At 45.4% G+C, this 26,138-nt stretch overlaps 1 protein-coding gene across 1 annotated transcript in view; it reads left to right on the top strand.

Moving 5' to 3' along the window:
* The window catches only part of SPG7 (SPG7 matrix AAA peptidase subunit, paraplegin), a 128,201-nt gene that overhangs the window by 54,177 nt on the left and 47,886 nt on the right, over window positions 1–26,138 (top strand). Inside the window, exons 7-11 of the mRNA XM_029608599.1 lie at window positions 3,745–3,870; window positions 4,524–4,686; window positions 4,893–5,066; window positions 22,672–22,796; window positions 23,932–24,034. Of these exons, the coding sequence (XP_029464459.1) occupies window positions 3,745–3,870; window positions 4,524–4,686; window positions 4,893–5,066; window positions 22,672–22,796; window positions 23,932–24,034 (691 nt within the window). The remainder of the gene's footprint in view (window positions 1–3,744; window positions 3,871–4,523; window positions 4,687–4,892; window positions 5,067–22,671; window positions 22,797–23,931; window positions 24,035–26,138) is intronic.

Below are 26,138 nucleotides of genomic sequence, written 5' to 3'. Positions count from 1 at the left end.
ACCAGGAGCCGTCTGGTGGCGACAGAAGCTCAGCTCTTGATCCACTGGGCAGAAAAGAATCTGTACAAGATTGCAGCGTCTCACATTGCCGGGGTGGATAATGTGCAGGCAGACTTTCTCAGCTTCCATCAGTTGGACCTGGGGGAGTGGGAACTCTCCGAGGCCTTTCGTCTCCTGTGCCAGCGCTGGACCAGGCTCGCCATGCCTCATGGTGACGTGCCGCAACACCAAGGCTCCTCGATTCTTCAGTCGTCGGCGGGAGCCAGGGGCAGAAGGAGTGGATGCCCTGGTCCTCCCATGGCTGAAGAACATCCTGTTGTATGTGTTTCCTCCGTGGCCCTTGGTCGGAAAGGTTTTATGCCGCTTCGAGCTTCATCCAGGCAAGGTGGTGCTAGTGGCTCCGGAGTGGCCATGGCGTCCGTGGTTTGCGGATCTTCTGAATCTAGCAGTGGACGGTCCACTTTGGTTTCGGCCGTCTCCCAGTCTTCTGCGTCAGGGTCCCGTGTATTTCGGAGAGGTAGATCGCTTTTGTCTAGCGGCATGGCTTTTGAACGGCAGTGGTTAAGGAGCAAGGGTTACTCTGATGCGGTGGTTGCTACATGTTTGCAGTCCAGGAAGCACTCTACATCCATGGCGTACGTTCGGGTGTGAGGAGTTTTTGAATCCTGGTGTTCAGAATGTGCCGTGCAACCGTCCAGGGCTTCTATTCCAAGTATTCTGGACTTCTTACAGGCGGGATTAGCCAAGGGCTTGGCTTTTAATTCCCTGCGAGTTCAGGTGGCTGCCCTTGGTTGTTTGCATGGCAAAGTGCAGGGGGTGACACTAGCCTCTCATCCGGACGTGGTTTGTTTTCTGAAAGGGGCCAAGCATTTGAGACCTCCAGTCCGTTCCACTTGTCCCTCCTGGAAATTGAATCTAGTTCTCCGCGCCCTTTGTCATGCTCCTTTTGAACCTTTGAAATGAGCGACCTTGAAGGATTTGACGCTGAAGGTCATTTTTCTGGTGGCTATTTCCTTGGCACGGCGTGTTTCCGAGCTTCAGGCTTTGGTCTTGCAGGGAGCCGTTTCTACGAATTTCAGAAATGGGAGTTTCATTACGCACAGTTCCCTCTTTTCTTCCGAAAGTGTTGTCCTCTTTTCATTTAAATCAGACGGTGGAACTCTCTTCCTTCGCGGGACTAGATTCCTCGAATCCTGAGTTGAAAGAGTTATGGAACTGGATGTGAAGAGGGCATTGTTGCGTTACTTGGAGGTTACGAACAGTTTTCACCTTTTGAACCATCTATTCGTGCTGTGGAGTGGTCCCAAGAGGGGGTCACAAGGTGTCAAAAGCGTCTATCGCGCGCTGGTTGAAGGAAGCTATTACGTCAGCGTACATCGTGCAGGGCTGTCTGATCCCGATCGGTCTTAAAGCTCATTCAACCCAATCACATGCGGCCTCCACAAGAGATTTGTAGGACAGCTACCTGGAAGTCTACCCATACTTTTGTGAGGCATTATCGTTTGGATGTCTGGGCTCCAGAGCCTGGTTCCTTCGGGGCCAGTGTGCTCCAAGTGGGACTCTCTCGGTCCCACCCTGATTAGGGAAGCTTTGGTACATCCCAGGAGTCTGGGCTGATCCAGGTATGTACAGGGAAAGGAAAATTGGTTCTTACCTGCTAATTTTCATTCCTGTAGTACCACGGATCAGCCCAGAGTCCCACCCAAGGGAGAATGGAGAGTCCGCTTGACTGGTAGTAGTACTACAAGTTGTTTTAACATGCCCCCCTGTTCAGGGTAAGAGTATGGCGCATTCATTTGTTCAGCAAGTTTGGGGAGAGGTGGTTGTTTATGTAGATGTTATAGTGGAATTTTCTGCTTGGTTACTGTTTAATACTGACAGACTCTAGGTGGCACCTCAGGGGTATACGACAGAGTCCATAAAAACTTCTCTATCTCCTTCTGCTGGAGGGGAGGCAAAACCCAGGAATCTGGGCTGATCCGTGGTACTACAGGAACGAAAATTAGCAGGTAAGAACCAATTTTCCTATCCTTAGCTGTGAGCGAATGAGGGGTAAAGCCTGGGATAAGCACAGAGGATCCTTAGCTGTGGGGAGTGAGGGGTAAAGCCTGGGATAAGCACAGAGGATCCTTAGCTGTGAGGTAATTGAGGGATAAAGCCTGGGATAAGCACAGAAGATCCTTAGCTGTAGGCTCCTGAGGGGTAAAATCTGGGATAGACACAGAGGATCCTTAGCTGTGGGAGGAGTGAGGGGTAAAGCCTGGGATAAGCACAGAGGATCAGCTGTGGGAGGAGTGAGGGGTAAAGCCTGGGATAAGCACAGAGGATCCTTAGCTGTGAGGGGGGAGTGAGGGGTAAAGCCTGGGATAAGCACAGAGGATCCTTAGCTGTGCGGGATTGAGGGGTAAAGCCCGGGATAAGCACAGAGGATCCTTAGCTGGGGGGGGGGGGGGGGGGGAGTGAGGGGTAAAGCCCGGGATAAGCACAGAGGATCCTTAGCTGTGGGGGAGTGAGGGGTAAAGCCTGGGATTGGAGTAAAGCCTGGGATGAGAGTGGAGGTTAAAGCCTGAGATTGAACTGGCTCTGCAGGCACTGAAAAATGTGTCCAAAATACACTCATTAGAGAAGAATTGCACATGCCTGGGTCCCCTCTCAAAAAAATCTGATTTTTCCATGCCTTAGTCTTTACAGATCTATTGTGCTCTTTGTCTCACGGTCTGCAGACAGTTTGTGCTCCCTATGAACTCTTTTCTGTCATCCCTTCTCACTTGCCTTTCCCTCTCTCAGGACCATTGTCTGGTGTCCCCCGCCCACACCTCCCTACTATTGAACTCCATGCCCAGCCCTCCCTCAGGACCGTTGTCAGCTATCTCCCATCCACCCCCTTCTTCACATGGAAGTGTTCTCTGGCATGTCCCCCTCTCCCCCATATATGTAGCTCTCTTTACTACGTCACGATGTTGCTACTTCCTATCAGCTGGGGGATGTGGGCCCACTGCCTCGTGCTGCTGTTTCCTGTTGGGGTGGGGCGGGGGCAGGGGGTTTCTCCTACTTTGCCACCATTGCTTTTTTGTTAATGTGGCCAGAAGGTTTGTTGGCATCACCTCTTTGTTTCCTGCTTTCGCTAGTAGTAAACATGAACTCCCCTGAGGCGAGTAAGTGAGGATGTTATGTAAACATGAACCCAGCATCTCAACATTCAAGAAAAAACTCAAGACGTGGCTGTTCACGCAGGCATTTCCTAACTCCAACATTATTTAATCTCCCATCAATCAACACGCTTCGCTAGTAATAACGTTAATAAATGTTATTTATTCAATGCTATCTATACTTATATATAATTATCTGATCTTCATTTTCCTTCTCACTCCAAGTTATTGATTTCCTTGTTATATGTAACTGCTTTTTCTGCACTATTGTTCAAATTGTAAAGTTTTATTATTATTACACCCCTGTTTCTTGTGAACCAGCATGATGGGACTATCGTCCTGAATGTTGGTATATAAAAAAACTTAAATAAATAAATAAATAAAATATGGAGCAGAAATGGTGGTGCTTATGCTGTCCTGTTCGGGTTTCTCTGTAATGGTGCCTCTTTTTATTATGGAGCTGCTAGTGTGGTGTTGTCCACTCGGAGAGATGTTCTAGATATTACCTGTCCTAGATTTGTCTTGGAGGCAGGAGTGTATAGCAGTTTCTTCCATAAGATGATGTCTTTGTGGGTCACTGTCCTTCTTTCCACAGAACCAGTTGAAAATGGCACGTTTCACCATTGTAGATGGGAAATCTGGTAAGGGGATCAGCTTCAAGGATGTGGCTGGGATGCACGAAGCCAAAATTGAGGTGAAAGAATTTGTGGATTACCTGAAGGTAAACATCACTAAAAACTTTGGTGCTAAGGGACAGGGAAATACAGTGCGAGTGCGGCAAGAAATGGGTTCACCATGAACCATTGTAGTTTCTGTCGCAGATGATGTAGACGTTTCAGCCTCTGGCGTATTCCCTTTCTTCTTCTGCCTTTGTCATCTTGAGAGTGACTTGGGAGTTGGAAGAGAATGGGCCACAGTGTTCAGGGTACCCCCCCTTAATGTGTTCCACAGATCTTTGGATGATCTGGGGATCAGATTGCCTGGACATTAGAAGAACACAGCAAATCAAGAAATGGAGAAGATAAGCTGAACACACAGTTGTAAATAATCATATAAGCACAGTGTAACGCTAAAGATGTAAGGATCCTTAAAGTTCAATCGAAAAGTTCAATCAATAAGGTCGTTGCCAAGCAAGTTCTTCTTTTATTGTGAGGGATATAAGGGTGAAGCAGATTTCGGTCCCATGTTGAGCCACATAGACTGTTGCCAACACCTAAAATCATAGTGCGGTAGCATCAGAAAGAGAACTTTCTCATTTCTTGGCCTGAGTTATTGCCCCATAGATGAAGGGAAGACAGCCAGTACAGTCCCTTGTATCTTCCATCAAGTAATCACATCTCATCTGTCTAAAGCTTTATCCTCTTGTGCTTACAGAGCCCAGAGCGCTATCTTCAGCTGGGTGCCAAAGTCCCAAAAGGAGCACTATTACTGGGACCACCAGGCTGTGGAAAGACTTTATTAGCCAAGGCAGTGGCTACGGAAGCTCAAGTTCCGTTCTTGGCCATGGCTGGCTCAGAATTTGTGGAGGTGATAGGCGGTACGTACGTCTTTACTCTCCTGCTCTATCCCAGTCTGCAAACAGAAGAAAAAATGGAGAGAAAGCAATGGTACAGCAGATGTCTGTCTGTCTGTCTGTCTGTTTGCATTACATTATTTGTCTGTAATAGCACATATGATACTTTCCATCAGTGAGATTAAGGGGCCCCACAGTTCCATCCCAGATTAACTCCTCTCCTTTTACAGGTCTTGGAGCTGCAAGGGTCAGAAGCCTCTTCAAAGAAGCCCGAGCTCGGGCCCCGTGTATTGTCTACATCGATGAGATTGACGCTGTGGGCAAGAAACGGTCCACAAACATAACCGGCTTCTCTAATACTGAGGAGGAACAGACACTGAATCAGCTGCTGGTAGAAATGGATGGTACGTATACCTCTATGGAGCCACGCCTGGTCTCTGGCTGTGCTGCACACGGCGATGGCTTCACGCTGCCACGCCTGGTCTCTGACTGTGCTGCACATGACAATCACTGCCTGCTGCCACACCTGGTCTGTGGCTGTGCCGCACATGTCAGTCACTGCACGCTGCACACCTGTCTCTGGCTGTACTGCACACAGTGATGTCTGTACTCTGCCATGCCTTTTCTCTGGCTGTGCTACTCGCAGCGATGGCTTCAAGTGGTCATGCCTGGTCTCTGGCTGTGCAACATGTGGCGACGGCTGCACTCTGACACATGGCAAATCCTGCATTGGAATTTGTGCTCTGCAGAGCCAGGGTTGAGATAACGAGGCCACAGATACAGTGCATCTCTCTGTCCTGCCCTGGCTTTATTTTACAGCTATTTCTTCCCCTAGTATGGAGAAACGGGGTGGCAGCCTTCCTACAGTGAGACTAGTTGATGTGATCCTTTTTTTATAACTTTTGTTTATTTGAGTCACATTGATCTTACAGAAAAAATACTAAGAACAATAAAACCTGTATGCAACATAGACAGAACCATTATATACTAAGCCAAGTTACTCACATATGCTCAACTTAACCTTTTTCAATTTTCTCTCCCCCCATACATACTCAGAACTATACCGCCACACACTCATCTCTCACACCAATGCTCACAGTCACATGTGCGCTTCCATCCAACTCCATAAACAAGTTAGTCTTATGTAATCTCAACCACTGATGATAACTTTGATTTTACTGCCTGTCGAGGATTAATAATGCCTGATGTTTTCCGCATTTCATAGAGGGCAGTATGTACCATTAACCGTGCCCAAGCATTAAACTCAGGCGTATCAGCCCCTTTCCATGCTAATAGAATACCTTTTTATGCCCACAGAACAGCTATAATCAGAAACTTCAACCCTCCACTTTGCAGTTTCACTCCATTATTGGATAAATGTAAATACAGAAGTTTCCCTGTTCAGTTAATGTTACGGTTCAAGATTTTTTCGATAGAGCTACATGCTTTTTCCCAGAATTCTTTCAACTTGCTACAACCAGTGAACAAATGACCCAGTGAGCCACTCTCAATCCCATGTTTTAGGCAAGTATCAGTGTCCCAAAGTTTCATTTTCACTCCCTGCACTCTAGTGATATAGCTCCAGTGAATGAGTTTGACCTGATTTCTCTTAAATTTACAGCAGGTAAAGGTTTATATATCAGTGAGAATGCTTGTGATACATCCTTATCCTCCATTTGCATGCCAAGATCATTACTCCATTTGGCAGCTAGCTAGCCAAGTACGGCATTTTTATACATTTATAGATAGAAGAAACACATACGGCTGTTTTATTACATTTTTTGATACAATTCCCAAATTTATCTTCCTCCTCAGAAAAAACAAGGTACCCCTCCCCCCCTTGTCCTTTACAAAGACTTAAACAATATTGCTTAGTTTGCAGATATGCAAAATAATGACTATTGGGTACCTCCCAGATTTCCTACAAGTCCTGAATTGAGAACAGCTTGAATGTCTGAGTCAATCAGCTGCCCCACGCTATATAAGCCCCAATCCCTCCACTCAAAAAAGACCCGGGAACTCAGTCCCACTGGGAATTCTCTATTTCCTGTCAGCGACGACAAGGGTGATATCTTCACTGGCTTGCCCTGCAAACCACGCCACCACTTCCACACCCTCTGAAATGCCCCACAACACACAGAAACACTGGACCCACTAGCTGCCAATTCTCCAGGCTCATGCAGTATATTAACAGGGTCATATGGCGCATATTCCTCTTTCCACAAACCCTCTGGGCCAAACTTAGAACTTTGGGTCATCCAGTCCTGAACTTACCAAAGTAAAGATGCAACATTGCTCAGTGACGGGGGTGAGAAAGGAAGCGTGCATGGCTCGATTTCAGGAGCCGGGGCTGGGCCAGTGCTGGCAGTAGCGTCAGAGTTTTTTTTTTTTCTGCTCGGGGGCCATGGGCTGCGACGCGCTTCATGGCGCCTCCTGCAGAGCACAATAAAGTTTGTCAGGCCTACGCTCTGAGGTGATTGCGCCTTAGTGGAGCCCTGCTATGTGCTGGTGGTGCCTCTGGAGGTGAAGGGGCCTCGGCAGGGTCAGGTATCACAAGCCCCCCTTTTCCTTCTCCCACTCTCAATGTTTGATAGCTGACCCTGGCTCTTTTATTATTCCATATAAAAGATGTGATCAAAAAGTTTGAAACCTATTTATGTCCCTTTGCTTAATCCACATTGATAACATCTGGATGTAGTATGATATCTTTGGCATAACAGCCATTTTAACCACTGCACACCTACCCAGTAATGACAAGGTCAGGTGCCTCCATTTTTTTCAGAAGTGTGCCTATGCCATCTGGCCCACGCCCAGTATTTAATCTATATGGGGTCTTTTCAGAGCGCACCAAAGTAATCCCTAGATATTTCAATTCTCTATCAGCCCAAGCAAAGGCAAACGTTTCCACCAACTCGTTCTGCAGAGAGAGCTCTAATGGAAATGCATGTGATTTAGTATAATTAATCATAAGCCCAGAAAAGAGGCCAAACAATTCTATAACTTCCATAATTTGGCACAGACTGCACTCTGGATTTCTCTCAAAAAGCATGTCATCACAAACATGCTCATTTTGACTAGTTTTTTCCCAACCTGGATGCCTTCAAAAACCGTCATGTGCCTTAACTTAAGCTCTAAGGAAATCACAAATAATAGAAGGGACAACGGGCACCCCTGTCTCGTGCCCCTATTCACTCTAAACTCATTGGACAAAGCTCCATTCACTAGTATCTACTCCATGGGTGCATTATAAAGAAGTTTTTTTTTTTTTTAATTCTTTATTTATTGCTTTAACAAATAAGTACAACAAATAAAAATTACACTTAGTAATATTATAATGACCAACTCTTTTCACAATCATTTATCCAAGGAAAAATCAACATAAATATCCACTCTTTACTAGATAGTCATTATTTCTTAATAAGGTAAAACAAAGTGATAATCTTCCATTTTAAGCGGTTCAAATCCAAATAATTATATTAGGCAAATTTGCATTATATATGACCTTTTCTTTCTCTTTTTCCATATCCTGGATCTATGCGGCAAGAAGACCCCTGAGATCTTCCAGATCTGTAAATATATAGTTCTTTCCATCTAATTTGACAAAGCATCGACTTGGATACCTTAATATATAGTAACCTCCGTTATCTAGTACATCCTTCCTTAGAAGCAAGAATTTTTTCCTTTGCAATTGCGTGGATTTTACAAAGTCTGGAAAAATCCAGACTCTGCCAATAAAAGGTTTTTAACCGATTGCGGAAGAAAAACTTCATTATATTATCTCTATCGGTGATAAAAGCACATTGAATCAATAAGGTCCCTCTTGTTTTAACTTCTACCTCTTCTTGAGACTTTTGCAGTAAGTCAGATATATCTATAGAACTATCTTTAATTGATTTTAAATATAACGGGAAGACATTTATCAGGAATGCTCAAAATTTGCATTAGATAATTTCTAAATAATTCTATAGGATTCAGCTTTTTAATGATTGGAAAATTATTTACTCTTAAATTTAAAGATCTTATAGAATTTTCCAAATCTTCCATCGTTCTATGTACTTCCACTTCTACATTTATTTGATGATTTTGAATTTTTTCAACTTGTAAAACTCTTTTATCCCAGGACAAGCAGGATGCTAGTCCTCACATATGGGTGACATCAGTAATGGAGCATAGCTCCATTACTGATGTCACCCATATGTGAGGACTACATCCTGCTGTCCTGGGATAACACCTATTACAAGGTAAGCAATTTTGCTTTATCTAATTCAATCAATTCTTTTTTTTGGTCTTCCAGCTTTACAGAATTTTGTACAGAGGTATTAGTAGTTCTCATTACTGCTTCAGTTAACTTATTAATTGAACAATCCATTTTAACCAAAAAGTTCCAATCGTTTTCCAATGTTACATTTACTGGTTTCAAAAACAAACTATCTGGCTTAATAACAATTTCAATATCTTGATGACTCTCTTTAACAACATTTTTTGACTTTGGAGTACTAGTATCTTTAGGAGGAATACTAGATTTTTCCAAGGTACACATTTGGGAATAATCTTGCTTTGTTTGCTCAATTGGATCTAAGTTCTCAACTTGATCCAGCATATTATTCATATCCAAAGTTCTCAGGTTTCCTTCTCGCTCTTCCCATGGTTTCTCTAGGGTTAAACCCCCTACTATTCCAGGTGGTGGTACTTCCGGTGCCCCAGGGCTTAATGATGTTTCCTCGACCTGAGAAAAGAATTCTGCTCTAATGCTTCTCTCACAGCGGTCTGCCCTATTGGGGAATCAGGTAGGGTCAACCATTCCGATACAGTCCTCTGACCTGTTTCTGCTATTGTCACACCAATTGGAAGCCTTAACTTTGCCTTCCTTTTAGTGTGTGGCATTACGTCAAAAGGAAAACAAAAATAAAGAGGACAATTCTGGCCGAGGATCGTATCAAATGTAATAATGCAAATAATTTGTTATTCGAAGTTATCACTTTAGAAGGCTTAAAGGAGAGAGAGAGAGAACATAAGTTTAAGTCCTACCTGAGGTATAGCTCACTTATAAAGTTCACTATATTAAGGACCCATAGGTTTTCCTGGCGAATCTGGCTGAAGCCCGGCAAAGCTCAGCTTAGCCACGCGCCGCAAGATATTCAAATATATAATAGTCCTTCTTCCAGTCCCGGCCTCAGACACGCCCCTCCGGTGTTGACAGTTGCAAGCTGGTGATGTTAAGCTGTTGGGGCAAAATAAGCTTACCCCCGGATATCTCAGCTGCAGCAAGGTAAATTTCACCTCCTTCTCCTCTCAGCCTCCTATAAAGAAGTTTAACTCACTCCAAAAAACCTGGACCAAAATTATATTTAGTCAGAACCCAGAATACATTAAGGTCACTCTAGCCTGTCGAACGCTTTTTCAGCATCCAGGCTAAGCAACATGCCCTACCTGGCCGCCTCTGCTGTCAAACAAAAAACATAGCAGACAGCACCGTCATCAAATTTATAGATGATAACCTACCCTTAATAAACCCCTTTTGATCTAATAATATCAATCCCTGCATTACCCCGTTTAGTCTCTGTGCAAGTATAGCTGCCAGTATTTTAATGTCCTGATTTAAGAGCATGATTGGTCTATATGATTCAGGATAACAACCATCTTTGCCAGGCTTGGGAAGCAATACTATAATGGCCACATTATGCCCTTTTTCAAATTCGCCATGATTACTTACCCGGTGCAACATGATTTTGAGAGGCAACACAACTAAATCCCCCAAGAGTTTGTAGAATTCCGGGCCTTGCAGTATAGATGGCATTACCCCCCTGTGAGATTACATCGTTTTGCTTCCTCTGTATCTGACCGTTGTTGGAGAGGCTGTGGGATGACCGGAACCTATTACCACGTATAGTGGCAGTGTCCTCATCTCACCCAATATTGGCCTGTGACTACAACCTGGATTTCCAGTATTCTTCCAGTCACGATACATGTGCAACCATGGCATGCTTTATTGAATTTCCCTATAACAGAGTTGAATAAAGACCAACAACGATTTGTCCAGCAGATCTTTATTGCTGCTCGTTCAGAGCTTGCTATGTTTTGGAACAAAAGTCTCCTTCCTAGTCTAGCTCGAGTACAATCTAGATTCCATAATTACTATCAATTGGGTCGGCTTACAGCCGTACATCATAATCGTCTTGGTGCATTCCATAACATTTGGGGCCCATATAGCCGATGGCTAGAGACGCTTCAGCAACACTAATTATGGGCGTAAGTCTTACCTCACCTTTTGCCTTCGTTGCACCTGCTTGAGAGAACAAATTAGTTAATGCTTCTAGTTACTGTTCTCGTTTACTTACCTATGAGAGAGATTTTCTTCGTCTCAGCGTACTGAAATGGTTCAGCTTGATTTTCTTCTTATTGTTATTATTTAATTATTACCCTGTATTATTTGTTAACTACCTTCGATATAACTTATTAGTTTCATACTGTTGCTTAGCCTCGTTGCCAGGGTGCGTGGGAGGAAAGGGAATTTATTGTAAAAACTTGACTGCTGGTCATTTTCTCATGTTATCCATTTACTTCATTGTACATGCTATATGTGTTGTGTTTCAATCTTTATGCTGTCGTTTTGTGAATGGCTTTCGAGTCAATAAAAATCCTTAAACACAAAAAAAAAAATAGAATTCCGGGCCCATTCCATGTGAGCCTAGGGCCTTTGCCAGCTTAAGTTGAGAAAGCTCATTCTTAATTTCTGAATCGGTAATGGGGGGCGTCAAGGAGAACTTTGTTCTTCTGCCAACTGAGGTACCGGCAGCTGTTGAAAAAAATTATCCCTTTTCAAATCAAAACTAGGACTTGCTTCATAAATGTTTCTATAAAATATTCAAGGATCACGTGATGTGGTGGGCTTGGTAGGGTGTTCTCCGACGAGCTCCGGCTGCCCTCCATTGGCAAAATCCCTTACCATCACGAATATCCTGCGTTCTTTTTGGCGCTATAGCTTTTCCTTGGTGTGCTGGACCCAAACGCCATAGTAGCAGTGGACTTCGCGGCGTCACATGGCTACCCGATCGATTTGCAAGGAGAAAGAAAAGCTGAAGGCCCCTGACGCCAAAATGGCTGCTGCAGCTATCGTGGAGGGGATGTCAGATGGCGAATATCCCTGGAGGAAAATATTTCTCATGCTGTGGTGTCAGCTCTGGACATACAACTACATCCAACTATCAGAGCAAATAGCCGATGTTCGGGCCTCCCTCACCGAATTTCATGCCTGCGCCGAGCAACTTGAGGGCCGGGTGGGTCTTGCGGAAGATGATATCGGGGCTCTGGAAAGGTGGGTCAATGAACTAATAAAGCAAGCAAAGGTGAGCAAGGAAAAACTTGACGACCTCAAAAATCGATCGCTTTGCAACAACTTGCCCTTCGTTGGATTCCCGGAGGCTTTACCTGATATCGACTTACCTCGAGTGCTGGAGGCCTGGCTACTCAGTATTGTACCATCCCTTGCCTCCATGTCGGGGGGTTTATTTGAAAGAGCGCATTGGCTAGGCCGCAAAAACGAGGGGGAGATGGCGTGCAGACCCAGGGTGATCATTACCCTCTTTCTACATTTTGCACATCGATCTCTAGTTCTTCAACATTACAGGAAAGCCCGCGAATTCTTTTATGACTCGCATCGCATAATGGTTTTTCAAGATTTTTCCCTGAGAGTGACTCTGCAGAGGAAAGCCTTTAACGACGTTTGTTCGGAGCTTGTCAACAAGCAAATCCGCTTAGCACTTCTGTTCCCTGCAAAGCTCAAGATTATTTACGGGTCAAGTTAAAATATTTGATTCAGCAGCAGAAGCTCATGCGTATGTCCAGAATCTCCCAGGACCGGCTCATCCACCTGCGACGTGACTGCGCTGGCTGCTCTGCCCGTGGAGTAATTACTTGCATGACATTTGAACTTCTTTTTTCTTTTGTGGCTTCTATTTTTCAAGTTCTACTGCCAAGGTTTTGTGACTGGTCTTACGTGCTTCTGGCGGTGGTTTTTCTTGCAATAGCAAACGAGCGCAACACCCGAGTTTATGTTTAAGATTTCATGGACAGAATGTTTCTCATCTACATTGGATACTGTTTAATATGTCTTGTTCTGACTTTGTTTCAAATTTTTTACTAACTCTCTTCGGACTCTTTTGCCGTACCACATACATTGTTGGGTTGTCTATTTTCAGGGGATTTCTGCTTCTCTACGTTGAGTTGCTGGGGTGGCAGCCGAGCACATGGTTTCATCTACGTGCTCTTTATCCCTACTCTGGGATATTAAATCTTATGTGGGACGAGGGAAGGTGGAAACTTATAAAGGTAGAGACCTGTGCATGATAGGTCTCCTATTGGTTTTCACCTTTTGGGAAATAGGGGGGAGGGTCGGGAGGGAAGGTTGTAGAGAACCTCTGTAGCAATTTTTTCATAATGTGGTTGGTGTTATCATTGTTTTTATTGTTAATCTGTCGCCATCTTGCGCAGATGGACCAAATGTATTCCATGTGGGAGTTTGACATAGATCATTTTCTTTGTGGAAATAATGGTCTGTGGCCTCTGACACTTCTTTTTTTGTCATCTGTTATGGCCTTAGACATGGTAACGTGGAATGTAGCGGGCCTGTGTACGCCCATAAAAAGGGAAAACGTTTTTGTCTGCTTAACCAGACTCCGTGCCAAAATCATATTTCTACAGGAAACACACATGCTCCCAAATGAAGTTCTTAATCTGCAGAAGAAATGGAAGTTGCAATTCTATTATGCTATGGGGACCTTGAAAAGTAGGGGGGTCACCATACTGATTCATCAATCCACTCCCTTTAAAATGCAGGAGAATCTGGAGGACCCACAGGATCGTTATGTCATGGTAAAAGGTACTCTAATGGGCTCACCGTTGCTCCTTGCTTCTATTTATGCCCCTAATTCTTATGATTACACATTTTACACTACCCTACTTTCCAATCTTGTCAAATTTAGGTGACTGTCCTATGATTATTGGGGCTCTGGGGATCAACATCTCATCAACTTTGGAACAAAACTTTAACCAGCCAGGGTCATAAGTTGCAATGACTATACCAAGAGCGCTGCAAGCCATTCATACTCCTCATTCCTCGGTTACTCCCTTCAGTAATTCTTTGGCCTCTTCTTTGGTTGTCAAAAATTTAAATTTGCCTCTGTGATGCACACTAATGCATGCAGGAAATTGCAACGAAAACTTTATGCCTTGTTTGAACATTTGGGAACAAAGCAGCGTCATCTCCTTCCTCACAGCAAGAGCCGTATTGGAGAAATCCAGGAACAATAGCAGTTTCTGGTTCTCATATCTCAGTTCCTGTTTTTTCCTCTTACATTTTCATCTTATCTGTGAAATTCAGGAGCTTCGCATTTATCTGTCTTGGTCTTTGTTCAGTCCCAGCCTGCAGGCCCAACTGAAGTGTAGTTCATCTAAAATCGGGCACCTCTGTGTTTCCACCCCAAGCAACTCCAGAAGGCCTTGTTTATATCAGCTCAAAAGCGCCTTTCCCTAAAGAGTAGAAAATGGAGAGGACAATAAAAACAGCTCGTTTCTCTCAAGTAAGAGAGAGAACAATATTGTTAGCAAGTGCAAATTTATGGAATGCATTACAGACAGAAACCAGATTACAACAAAACACAAAAATCTTCAAAAAATAAATCAAAACTTGGTTATTCAGGAAGGCATTTAATGAAGGTCAATAGTATTTTTAACATTTTATATTTAACACTATTCATTTCTACTTTTATATTTTATGATTTAATGATTTTATTAACACACTAATTCTATTCATGCTTGCGAGTAATGACATTTTATTTACTATTTTCAGTGCTCTTATTATGATTTTATAGGTTAAGATAATTATGTAATAGTTGTATTAATATTTTATTTCTGATAATTTATTGTTTTAGGAACTGACCATGTATTAGAATCTATGATATCGTTTTAAACCGTTATGATGTAACCCACCGAATGATGGTATACAAAAACTTGTAAATAAATAAAATAAGTTGGCTGCAAGTCGCTAGACGCCCTATTGCTGTGCTCCTCCTCGTTCGTTGTTTCCTGCTTTGCCTTCTTTATGGCTCCGAAAAGGAAGGGGAGAGTTAGGGTTTTCCCCACCAAACCCTCCTTACCTCCTGGCCAGCAGTCTATTGCCTTTGCGTCTAATGCGGACCCCCTGCAATCTCCTGGTGGTGTGCTCCCCGTTGCAGCATTCGACAAGGGAACATCTGTGCTTCCAGGGGATGAGGTGGCAGACAGACGCACGCTCACTGATGACGCTGTTAGAGCGCTGGCAAGTGATTCTCTGCCTGCGTTTATGCGGGTGGGAGCTGAAGATGCCATTTTGTCTACTGCTTCATCTTTGCTTGTCTCGGTCGATACTGCAGCTACTCCGTCTTTTCCTGTTTGCCCTCTGAAGAGGACAGGTTTCTCCTTCAGTGGCTTTGGTTTCTTTGGCGGTTCCACAGCTGCAGGTTTCTTTCCAGATGCAAGCCAAGCCAACAGTTATAACTTTGGAATGTCTCTGTGAACTTTTGGAGAACTTTTCCAAGATTTTGTCCATCTCTGTTTCCAAAGTGGATTTGGTAGTTTCTAAACTGGATCTCATGGTTGCACAGCATGATTATCTCTATTCAAGAGTACTCCAGGCAACTTGTTGCTGTTCAACAAGATATCAGGAAGATTCATGCAGTTCAATCATCCTCCATACGGGACATTGGTGCTTTATCTCGTAGGTTGGAATTGATAGAATTTTGAATTTCCCCAAGGTTTTGGGTAAACTTCCGTCTGTTACCTAGAACTTGATGAAAATAGTTCTTTAAGATATTCCAGCTGAAGAATCTCTTCCTATAAATAAGCTAACTTTTCTCCCGTCTTCTTCTTCTGTGAATCCCTTAGCTGGGAATCAATTTCTCTCTTTGAACCTTACAGAATTTCTTGAATAATCTGGTCAGGAAATAATTGACAAGAGCTTCTTTGCTCGTGTCTTTTATATTCAAATTGGATCTTTCTAAAGTAATGTCTCTGTATTTTCGGAATCTTAATTCTCCTTTTTATGGGCAAAATCTGTATATTTTTCCTGATAGTTCTAGGTTTACCCAGCAAAGGAGGAAGGGTTTTTTAGCTCTCAGGAAGGATATTCTTGATTTAGGAACTTCTTTTGTGTTTTGTTACCCATGTAAATGCTTTGTTCCCTGTATGTACCAGGATCAGTTCAGACAGTGGGTTGAGCCTCCTGTCCAGCAGATGGAGACAGAGAAAAACTCAAAGGGTATCCTATATCAGGACAGTGCTCCCCCTCTGTCCCTTCAGTATTTCTCTGTCTCTAGCAGATGCAGATAGTTGAACCTGTGGTTCCTTTTCTTTACAGCAGTTTCTTGGATTCCGAAAGTTCCTTCTTTCCTTACTTATTAAGGATCAAGCAAGTATTTATTGATTTCAACCTTTTTTTTAAAAAAAGAAGACTTTATTCAGCAGGAACAGCAAATTCCTGTCTCCTCGCTCTTATTAGGGTTTAGGGGGGACCCTGTCCCCTTGATTCCTTCAGCCTAGGACCCTTTCCCAATAGCCCATTGCCTGGCTCAGGGGTGATACTGGTGGTCCAGTCCCTCCCCCGCTGAGACCCCTGAGAGCCATACCTCCGGTCTCTGGCTGACAGAGAGGTTTATTCCTCTGTTTCTTTAAGCTGCTTAAAAAAAAAATAAATGTTTAAACAAGACCATTTTACTTTCTCAGTACCTTGGACAAGGACAAGCAGTTTGAGGGAAGGAGCGGGGAGCAGAGCTATTTTTACAGGGGATCCTTGCTGTTTTTTCCCGCAGCAGCCCCTCCTTCCCCCCCCCCCCCCCTTCAGGATGCCAAGGTCTCCATTTTTTGTTGCTCGTGGAGAGCCTGCCTCGTAGCTCTCCCGTGAGGGAGTTTGCTCGAGTTGTTTACCCAGCAGGGAAGGGCCCTCATCTGTGCAGAAGAAATCAGCTGTTCGAGTCAGAGCTGGCAAGTGCGCTGCCAGGCCAGCCCCGTTCGCGAAAACCGCGGGAACGGTGGCCATTATGTCTGCGGATACCAAGCCTGTTTCCTCACCAGAGGGGGGAAGGGATTTGGAAAATCCTCATCTCCCTCCCCCGATTTAAGCCCCGTGGATCCTTCTGATGTGGTCCCTGACCCCCTCCTTCAAGGTCAGGAAAAGCCCCCACTCATTTCTCCATGGATTTTGTACTTTTGCTACATAAGGCTTATGTGGCCAGCTTCCTGCAGCAGGAGGAACCCTCCACAGACCCCCCTCCTGTGAAGCTCCTACGGGCCCTCCACCTGCCAAAGTGCCTCGGGTATCTGCAGACCAGGGTTCCCAGCCTCCTGCCTCCCAAGGGACCACTCGGATTCGGACAATACCTGGGGAGCAAAGCCCGCCGGATCCTCCTACCCCACTCCCTCAGATTCCAGACTCTGATCCGGATGCTGATGCTCTCACTCAGAATCCGCCGGTCGAGGGGGATGACCCACGGGTCTTACGCTTGTTCCAACTGGAGGAGCTGGACCCACTTATATCTTTTGTTTTGGCCGAGCTGGGCATAGATGCTCCTCCGGAGGAAACACAGACTACCCCGAGTTCCAGTAATGTAGACCCTGCCCTGGCAGGTTTGAGAGCCCCCTCCACGTACCTTCCCTTTTCATCCTATGCTAATGCAATTACTACTCCGAGAGTGGGAAGCTCCTGAATCCGGCTTTCGGGTCGGCAAAGCAATGGACAAGCTCTATCCCCTCCCGGACCAGTGCCTAGAGATGTTCAAGGTCCCTAAGGTGGATGTTTCGGTATCTGCTGTAACAAAGAGAACCACCATTCTGGTGGTCGGAGCGACAACTTTGAAGGACCTTCAGGATCGGAAGTTGGAGGTTCATCTCGAGGATTTTTGAAGTCTTAGCTCTCGGCGTTCGGGCGACAGTCTGTAGCAGTCTCATGCAGCAGGCAAGCCTCAGGTGGGTTCAACAACTACTCAGCACCTAGGACCTCCCGTCTGCAGAGGCGGAACAGACGGAGCGACTGGAAGCCGCGGTTTCATATGGGACTGATGCCCTCTGTGATCTTCTCAGGGTGCAGACCAAAGCCATGGTGTCAGCGGTGTCGGCCAAATGACTCCTCTGGCTGCAAAATTGGGCAGCAGACTCCTTTTCTAAATCGCAGTTGGGTACTCTCCCTTTTAAGGGTAAGTTGCTTTTTGGGGAGGACCTGGAACAGCTTATTAAATCTTTGGGCGACAACAAGATTCATAAGCTGCCTGAGGACCGCCCTAAACAGTCCAAATCTTTTTTTTTCCTTCTCGCTCTCGTTTCCGTGGGCAGCGCAGATACAACAAGCCGCGGGGGGGGGGGCCTCTCAAAGAAATACCTCCACTAGATCTCAATCATGGTCTCATTCCTTTTGTGGACGACGCCATTCCAGGATGGTCACCCTCAAGGATCAGCCACAAAGTCCTCCCAATGAGATTAGGCCGGCCCATTCCTCCGTTCCCAACTTAGGTGGACGTCTGTCCCTATTTCACGAGGAATGGGTCAAAATTACTTCGGATCAGTGGGTCCTCGAGGTAATCGAAAGAGGCTATGCTTTAGAATTTGCTTGGGATCTCCCGGACCGCTACTTAATCTCTCCCTGTGGGAGTTGGAAATGTCCAGCGGTGTGCCAGACTCTAGACAGGCTTCAATAGCTTGGTGCCATAGTCCCAGTCCCCCTGGAGGAACAGGGGTCCGGCTAGTATTCCATCTACTTCGTTGTCCCCAAAAAGGAAGGCTCCTTTCGACCAATCCTAGACCTCAAGAGAGTCAACAAGGCACTCAAGGTTCCCCATTTTTGGATGGAGACCCTGAGGGCAGTCATAGCGGCAGTTTGCTCAGGCGAATTCCTTCTTCTCTTGACTTGACGGAGGCCTACCTTCACATCCCGATCCACCAGGAACACCAGAAGTATCTTCGTTTAAACATCCTGGGGCGGCACTAACAGTTTTGGGTGCTCCCATTCGGTCTTGCCACCGCTCCTCGCACATTCACCAAAGTCATGGTGGTAGTGGCAACCTTCCTTTGCCGGGAGGGAGTCCTAGTCCATCCTTACCTGGATGAATGGCTCATTAGGGCAAAATAGGAGTAGCTCTGTGCAATAGTGTCAACAGGGTCTTGTCGGTCCTCACCTCCCTCGGGTGGATAGTCAACTTCTCCAAGAGCAGCCTCAAGCCCTCTTAGGTCCTGGAATTCCTAGGAGCATGCTTCGACACCCATGTGGGCAAAGTTTTGCTGCCCAAGGCCTGGGCGCTCAAGCTCATGGATCAAGTGCAACATCTGTTATCTCTCTCAGTGCCCATGGCCTGGGACTATCTCCAGGTCCTGGGCTCTATGGCTTCAACTATAGATTTGGTTCCTTGGGCTTTTGCGCATATGCATCCTTTACAGAAAGCTTTGCTATCCCGCTGGAATCCGGTCTTGGAGAAGTTTGACACAACTCTACTGCTCTCAGACTCTACCCATCGCCAGCATGCAGTGGTGGCTCTCGCTCGCTCACCTGTTGAAGGGGATGCCCCTAAAGCCACCCCAATGGATTATTGTCACGATGATGCCAGCCTCTGTAGCTGGGGAGCGGTGTGTGTCAGAATCAGGCTACCCAGGGACAATGGTCCCCAGTCCAATCCCAGTGGCACATCAATCGTCTGGAGGCCTGAGCGGTTCTGTCTTGCACTCAAGACTTTCCTACCCTGGTCCTTTGCCAAAGCTGTGCGAGTCCTCTCCGACAATGCCACCACATTAGCTTACATCAGTCGCCAGGGGGGCACCAGGTGTTGTCTGGTGGCCCTGGAAGCCAGCAAGCTGCTCTCCTGGGCGGAACACCATCTGGATCGACTGGCAGCCTCCCACATTGCAGGGAAGTAGAATATTCAAGCCGACTTCCTCAGTCGTCAACATCTAGACCCCGGAGAGTGGGAGTTGTCCGAAGAGGCGATGGATCTTATCGTGCACAAGTGGGGAGCTCCCCACTTAGACCTGATGGCCACCCTGAGGAATGCGAAGGCTCCCAGTTTCTTCAGTCGCAGAAGGGAGCACTGCTCGGAAGGAGTGGATGCCCTAGTCCTACCCTGGCCTCGCGGCGTCCTCTACGTGTTCCCACCCTGGTCTCTGGTGGGAAAGGTACTCAGAAGGATAGAACTTCACATGGGGCCGGTCATTCTCGTGGCACCAGAATGGCCCCGGAGACCATGGTTCGCGGATCTGGTGAACCTTGCAACAGACGGACCTCTTCACCTCGGTCACCTACCAAACCTACTGCGGCAAGGTCCCGTATTTTTCGATCAGGCGGATCGCTTTTGTCTAGCGGCCTGGCTTTTGAGCGGCGGCGACTGAGGAAGAAGGGTTATAAGGAGGAAGTTATATCCACTCTGTTGCATGCACACAAGACTTCTACCTCTCTCGCTTACATTCGTGTATGGAGAGTGTTTGAGAATATGTGTGCCGACTCCAGAGTACCGGCACGCAAGGCCCTGGTGTCCCAGATCCTCTCCTTCCTACAAAATGGCCTCTCCAAAGGTTTGTCTTTCAATTCCTTGCGAGTACAGGTTTCCGCTTTCGGTTCCCTCTTAGGGCGGGTCGATTGGTTAAGCGGTGGCAGCCCATCCGGATGTCATTTGATTCCTCAAAGGGGCCAAGCATTTGAACCCGCCTGTCCGGGCTACTTGTCTGTCGTGGAGCCTTAATTTGGTACTTTGAGTTCTTTGCAAGACGCCCTTCGAACGCCTCTGGCAGGCGACGCTTAAGGACCTGACTCTCAAGACAGTATTTCTAGTCTCTATTTTCTCGGCCAGGAGTGTGTCCGAGCTCCAAGCCTTGTGTTGTAGGGAGCCTTTTCTTCGCTTTTCTGATTCAGGTGTTTCCCTTAAAACAGTACCATCCTTTTTACCAAAGGTTGTGACCTCCTTTCACGTAAATCAGTCAGTGGAGCTTCCTGCTTTTTCTCCAAAAGACATTGCGAGCACGCCTGGCGGTGACCTATGGTGTCTTGATATAAAAAGAGTACTACTGCAATACTTACAGGTTAGAAACGAGTTTCAAATCTCTGATCATCTCTTTGTCTTCTGGAATGGCCCAAATAGGGGAAACAAGGCTTCTAAATCTGCCATCACTCGATGGCTAAAGGAGGCGATTGCGTCGGCATATATTTGTAGGGGCTGGATGGTTCTGGAAGGCTTAAAGGCTCATTCTTTGTGTTCATAGGCTACCTCTTGGGCGAAGAGCCAGTTGGGTCTCTCCTCAAGAGATATGCAGAGCAGCTACTTGGAAATCTCTGCAATACCTTTGCTCGTCATTATCGCCTCGATGTACAGGCACCAGTTTTTGGTTCCTTTGGCAGACAGGTTGTTTCGAGTGGGACTGTCTCGGTCCCACCCTACTTAGGGAAGCTTTGTACATCCCACTGTCTGGACTGATCCGGGTACGTACAGGAAAGGAATATTGGTTCTTAACTGCTAATTTCGTTCCTGTAGTACCACGGATCAGTCCAGATGCCCGCCCTGGCTGCATTCTAATTCTCATATGACCGCTCAAAGTGTGTTTCATTCACAGGTTTTGGGAGTGTCTACTACTTTTCTCAAAGCACAAGCATATCAGACATTCAAGGCACTGGAAGTATATTCTAATATATATGTATGTAAGTGCGCTTCTTTGTATAAATTTAAATTTCAAATTTACAATTTGTATGTTACAGGTTTACTTGCTTGATTTTTCTCTAGTTAAGATTACAGTTTTACATTTCTCTGCTTTGTTAATGTTTATACTGAAGGGACAGAAGGGGAGCACTGTCCTGATATAGGGGATACCCTTTGAGGTTTTTCTCTGTCTCCATCTGCTGGACAGGAGGCTCAACCCACTGCCTGGACTGATCCGTGGTACTACAAGAATGAAAATTAGCAGGTAAGAACCAATTTTCCTTTAAGCTATGTTCTGATTCTTTTGGGGGTTTTTTTTCACTCCTGAACAGCTACAATCTTTCCTTAATGCTAGGAAAATTATCACTTCTTCTCCTGTCCCGTCTGATTCTAAGTTATTAGAGTATACTCATTAAAGATGGGGGCCCTTAGTTGCTAATAGCCTTTCTGTATTTTTTATCTCCTGGAATTACATTCTCCTTTCTACTTGTTTCTTATATATGGAGGGTTGACAATATTGAGACATATTGAAAATTTTCTTTACCTTGTTGTATGTTTTATTTTCTTCAAGGTAAGTGTATTATTGTTAATCATGATAGTTTTTCTTTTTTTTTTTTTTGCTTTGTACAAAGATTTATGATTCTTTGTATGTTTAAAAATTACATAAATACAAGTTAAAAAAAAAAAAAAAAGCGCCTTGCCCTGCAAATTCTCTGGCAAGCCAAAACCCGTATATTGTTCTGCTGACTGTGGTTTTCCAAGTCTAATTTTTGTTCCAGGGCCTGATTTTATTTTATGTTATTTTTTTTTGGAGCTGCACCACCGTCTCCTTGAGGCCTCCCAGACACTTGTCATGCCTGCTTAATTTTTGTCAACAGCCGCTATCACATTAGTCTGATTATTCATTTCTTCATTAAGCTCATCCAGCGATATCTATAGTTTTGACATCTGCTCCTTCACCACCGTCAAAACTGCATTGGTAAGCTCCCAGATCTTTGCCTCCATCATTCCGTCAAACACCATCACTGGATCAGGCACCATCTTGTCCTCCAGGGCCGCATTTTTCTCATTCCATGTTGTTTTTGGTCTGAATGATATTTCACCTGTCTTTTTAAACATAAAATTATCCATCAATCCTCTGCCAAACACAAGGGCTTTGATAGATGCTTTAATTTTGCAAAATATTGCCCTATGCAGCTGGATTACGGCTGATCCCCAAGGAGCTCGGACACCAGACCACCTCTCGTGATCACGTTATCACTGGAAGTCTCTAGCTGCTGTGATCTTAATGTTGTTTCTGTCACTCCTACAGGGATGGGGACTACAGACCATGTCATTGTACTTGCCTCCACCAACCGTGCTGATATCCTGGATAATGCTCTGATGAGACCAGGGAGACTTGACAGACACATCTTCATCGATCTCCCCACACTGCAGGTAGGGTGCACAACATAGTAAGAAAATACATAACAGCAAAAAAAAAAAAAAGTTGGCTCATCCATTTTGTGTAGTTATTGCAGTCCAGATGGCTAAGGCTGTATCCAGATGCTGAGGTAGAGGGTCTGAGCCCTTGTAGGAGGATATCACTCCTTGTCCAAGTCCGATTTTGTTGTCTTGCTCCTTAGATCTTTACCATCCTGGATAGATCCTAAACTTTAATCTATAACCCAGTTTAAATTATTAAAATCAAGCTTTGTAATAATTTAAACAGTTACCAAAACTAGAGTGACTGTTGCCCAAATATCTTGTTGGTACAAGTACCAGCTAACACCAACCTGCCAGAACTGACCCAGTTGGTTTCTGGGGCATTGTAGCCTGCTGATTCCAACCTGGCTACTCCATGGCCTGCAGTTTCACTGAGTCATATTTCCTTTCTCCACCCCTTATTTTGACTTATCACCTTTCCCTTTGATTTTAGGGGAGTGAAGGGTGACTTGTTGTAATTCTCCAACTTCCAAATCCAGTTCTTATCATTATGATAGAATATTACAAAAACAAGGATCATTAGACTCCTCTGTCTGCCCCAACTTACTCCACAGACCTTGGTCAATACCTTGCAGATAAGACTGTTCAGTTTGCTCAGTTGCTTCCATTTACACTTCTATATAGCTAAAGATGTCTCCCAGCTGTCAACCATACAAGTCTGACTTCCTGCAAGATATCGCTCCTTAATCAAATCAGTCTTGTTATCTTTCCTTCCCTGGTCGTCTACCACAAGAACAAAAACAAAGATTATGTCTTCTAACATGCAGTGATTTGTTCTCTCAGAATCTGCTTTGTGTGTACATTTCCTGCTTTTTCCCACTTACCATTTCTGCTTTGTCTTTTCATATCAGTGGGATATACCCTGCTTAATGCCATTTACACTAAACACTGCACCATCTGGGACTCTCAGCTGCTTCCTATATCTGAGCTGTGCTATGCAGCTAATCAGAAAAGGTGCTCAGCTGCAGCAGTGTGAAGGGATGTGATGCTGGACAGAATGATCCCGTGGATGACGACTGGAACGTCCCTTTGTCTCTCTCTGTCTCGGTCTACCTGAGTGCATTTGCCTTCTTCTCATCCTTTGCAGGAGAGACGTGAGATCTTTGAACAGCATTTGAAGAGCCTGAAGCTGACACAACCCAGTGGTGCTTACTCGCAGCGGTTGGCAGAACTCACACCAGGATTTAGCGGTACGAGAAGCTTCTGCAAAGGGTTATACCCACTCTTAGGAGGGTCTCTCTCAGTGTAGATTTTCTGGTTTGTGTGCTGACTTCTTTCGTCCTTGGATGTGTGTTTAGTCTTCTTGCTCACCTGCTGACACTGACATTTAGGGATGGGAGGGGAAAGGACTTGTAGGCTCAGATGGCTTCCTGGGTGTCTGTCCATTATGCAGTACTTGGGTACGACATTGGTGTGTTTGGGGGCTTCAGATTTTAGAGGAGGAATAATAGGAGATTTAATTTGCCCCGCTCTCCTGCAGTGATACTTAATGGTCCCTCCCCCAGTTGAGAATTCCTGAGGTGATTTCCGTGGTCCCTCATATGAGTGCCCTGGTCTGGTAGCTGGTTCTTCAGCCGACGTGGACTTAGCTGATTAAAGTAGCTGAAAGGCAGTGGGTGCAGGAAGCCGAGTGCGGTGGTGAAGGTATCTGCCTGCTCCCCCTGCAGCCAGAGACCATCTCTGTACACAGCCGGGAAAGGCTAAGCTCAGCAGTGGCTTCAGTAATAGTTGCCAGGCGTCAGTTATGGCTGAGGAATTGGTTGGCCGATGCGAACTCTAAAAATAATCTTACGAAATTGCCTTTTGAAGGCTCACTCTTGTTTGGGAGTGAGTTGGAGAAACTGACTAGTAAGTGAGACGAATCCCCAGTTCCTTGGTTGCCAGAGGATAAGAAGCAGTCATTGCGCCCCTTTGGTATGAGGGGTCATCTCGGGTTCCAAGCAATTTCATCCCTATGGGGGGGGGGGCTACCTTTTAGAGGACTGCCGTCCTATCATCCCAAACACCCCAGGTGGCACGCGGGCTCGGGTAGTGGAACCTCCCAAGCCTCCCAATGAAGGTTTGCCAACCTACACCCAGGAACAGGAGATAGGGGGAAGTCTCTCTTTTATTAGAGGTGGGTCAAAATCACATCAGATCTGTAAGTCCTGGAGGTGATACAAGAGGGATATGCATTGGAGTTCTGCAGTGGTCTTCTGGATGTGTTCATGGTGTTTCCCTGCTACTCCCCCAGAAGAAGCAGGCAGTGGAGTGTACACTGTCAAGGCTCCTCAGTCTGAGGGTTGTGGTTCCAGTACCCATGTTTCAGAAAAATGTGGGGTAATATTCCATTTATTTCATTGTGCCCGAGAAGGAGAGCTCCTTTCGGCCCATCCTGGATCTCAAAGGGGTTAACTGTCATTGCGGGTGACTCATTTTCTTATTGAAACATTGCACTCTGTGATAATGGCCATGCACTCAAAGGGAATTTCTGACCTCCTTGGATCTGTCTGAGGTGTACCTTCATATTCCCATCTGATTGGAGCACCAACGTTTTCTGCGTTTCACAGTGGTGGGGTACCATTATCAGTTCTGGGCACTGTCTTTTGGTCTGGCCACCACTCCCAGAACTTTTTCCAAGATTATGGTGGTGGTGGCTGCAGAGCTGAGAGTGGATGGGATCCTGGTACACCTATATTTGGACAACTGGCTGATTTGCGCCAAGTCTCTAGAGAATTGGATCAACGAAGAGCACTCAAGGGTGATCTACTTGGATTTCATCAAAGCTTTTGATACAATCCTGCATAGGAGGCTTGTGAATAAAATGAGAAGCTTGGGAATAGACTCCAAGGTGGTAGAGTGAATTACAAAGTGGTTGACGGACAGGAGATAGCGTGTAATGGCAAGTGGAACCTATTCTGAAGAAAGAACGGTGTTAAGTGGAGTGCCACATGGATTGGATCATACTAAGATCTGCAACAGAGTGGACTCACCTGAAGGAGTACAGAGAATGAAAAGTGATTTAAGAAAGCTTGAAGAGTGGTCAAAGATTTGTCAACTGTAATTCAGTGCCAAAAAGTGCAGAGTCGTGCATCTGGGGTGCAGTAATCCAAAAGAGTTGTATGTGATGGGGGGTGAAAGACTAATGTGCATAAACTGGGAGAGGGATTCTGGAGTGATAGTGTCTGGTGATCTGAAGATGGTGAAGCAATGTGACAAGGTGATAGCTAAAGCCAGAAGAATGTTGGGCTGCATAAAGAATGGGATAACCAGTAGGAAAAAAAGAGGTGATATTGCCCTTGTACAGGTCCTTAG

This window comes from Rhinatrema bivittatum, chromosome 7 (genome assembly GCF_901001135.1).
Source record: "Rhinatrema bivittatum chromosome 7, aRhiBiv1.1, whole genome shotgun sequence".
Lineage (NCBI taxonomy): Eukaryota > Metazoa > Chordata > Amphibia > Gymnophiona > Rhinatrematidae > Rhinatrema > Rhinatrema bivittatum.
The sequence above is the reverse complement of the archived record's forward strand: the minus strand, read 5'-3'. Positions and strand labels throughout refer to the sequence as shown.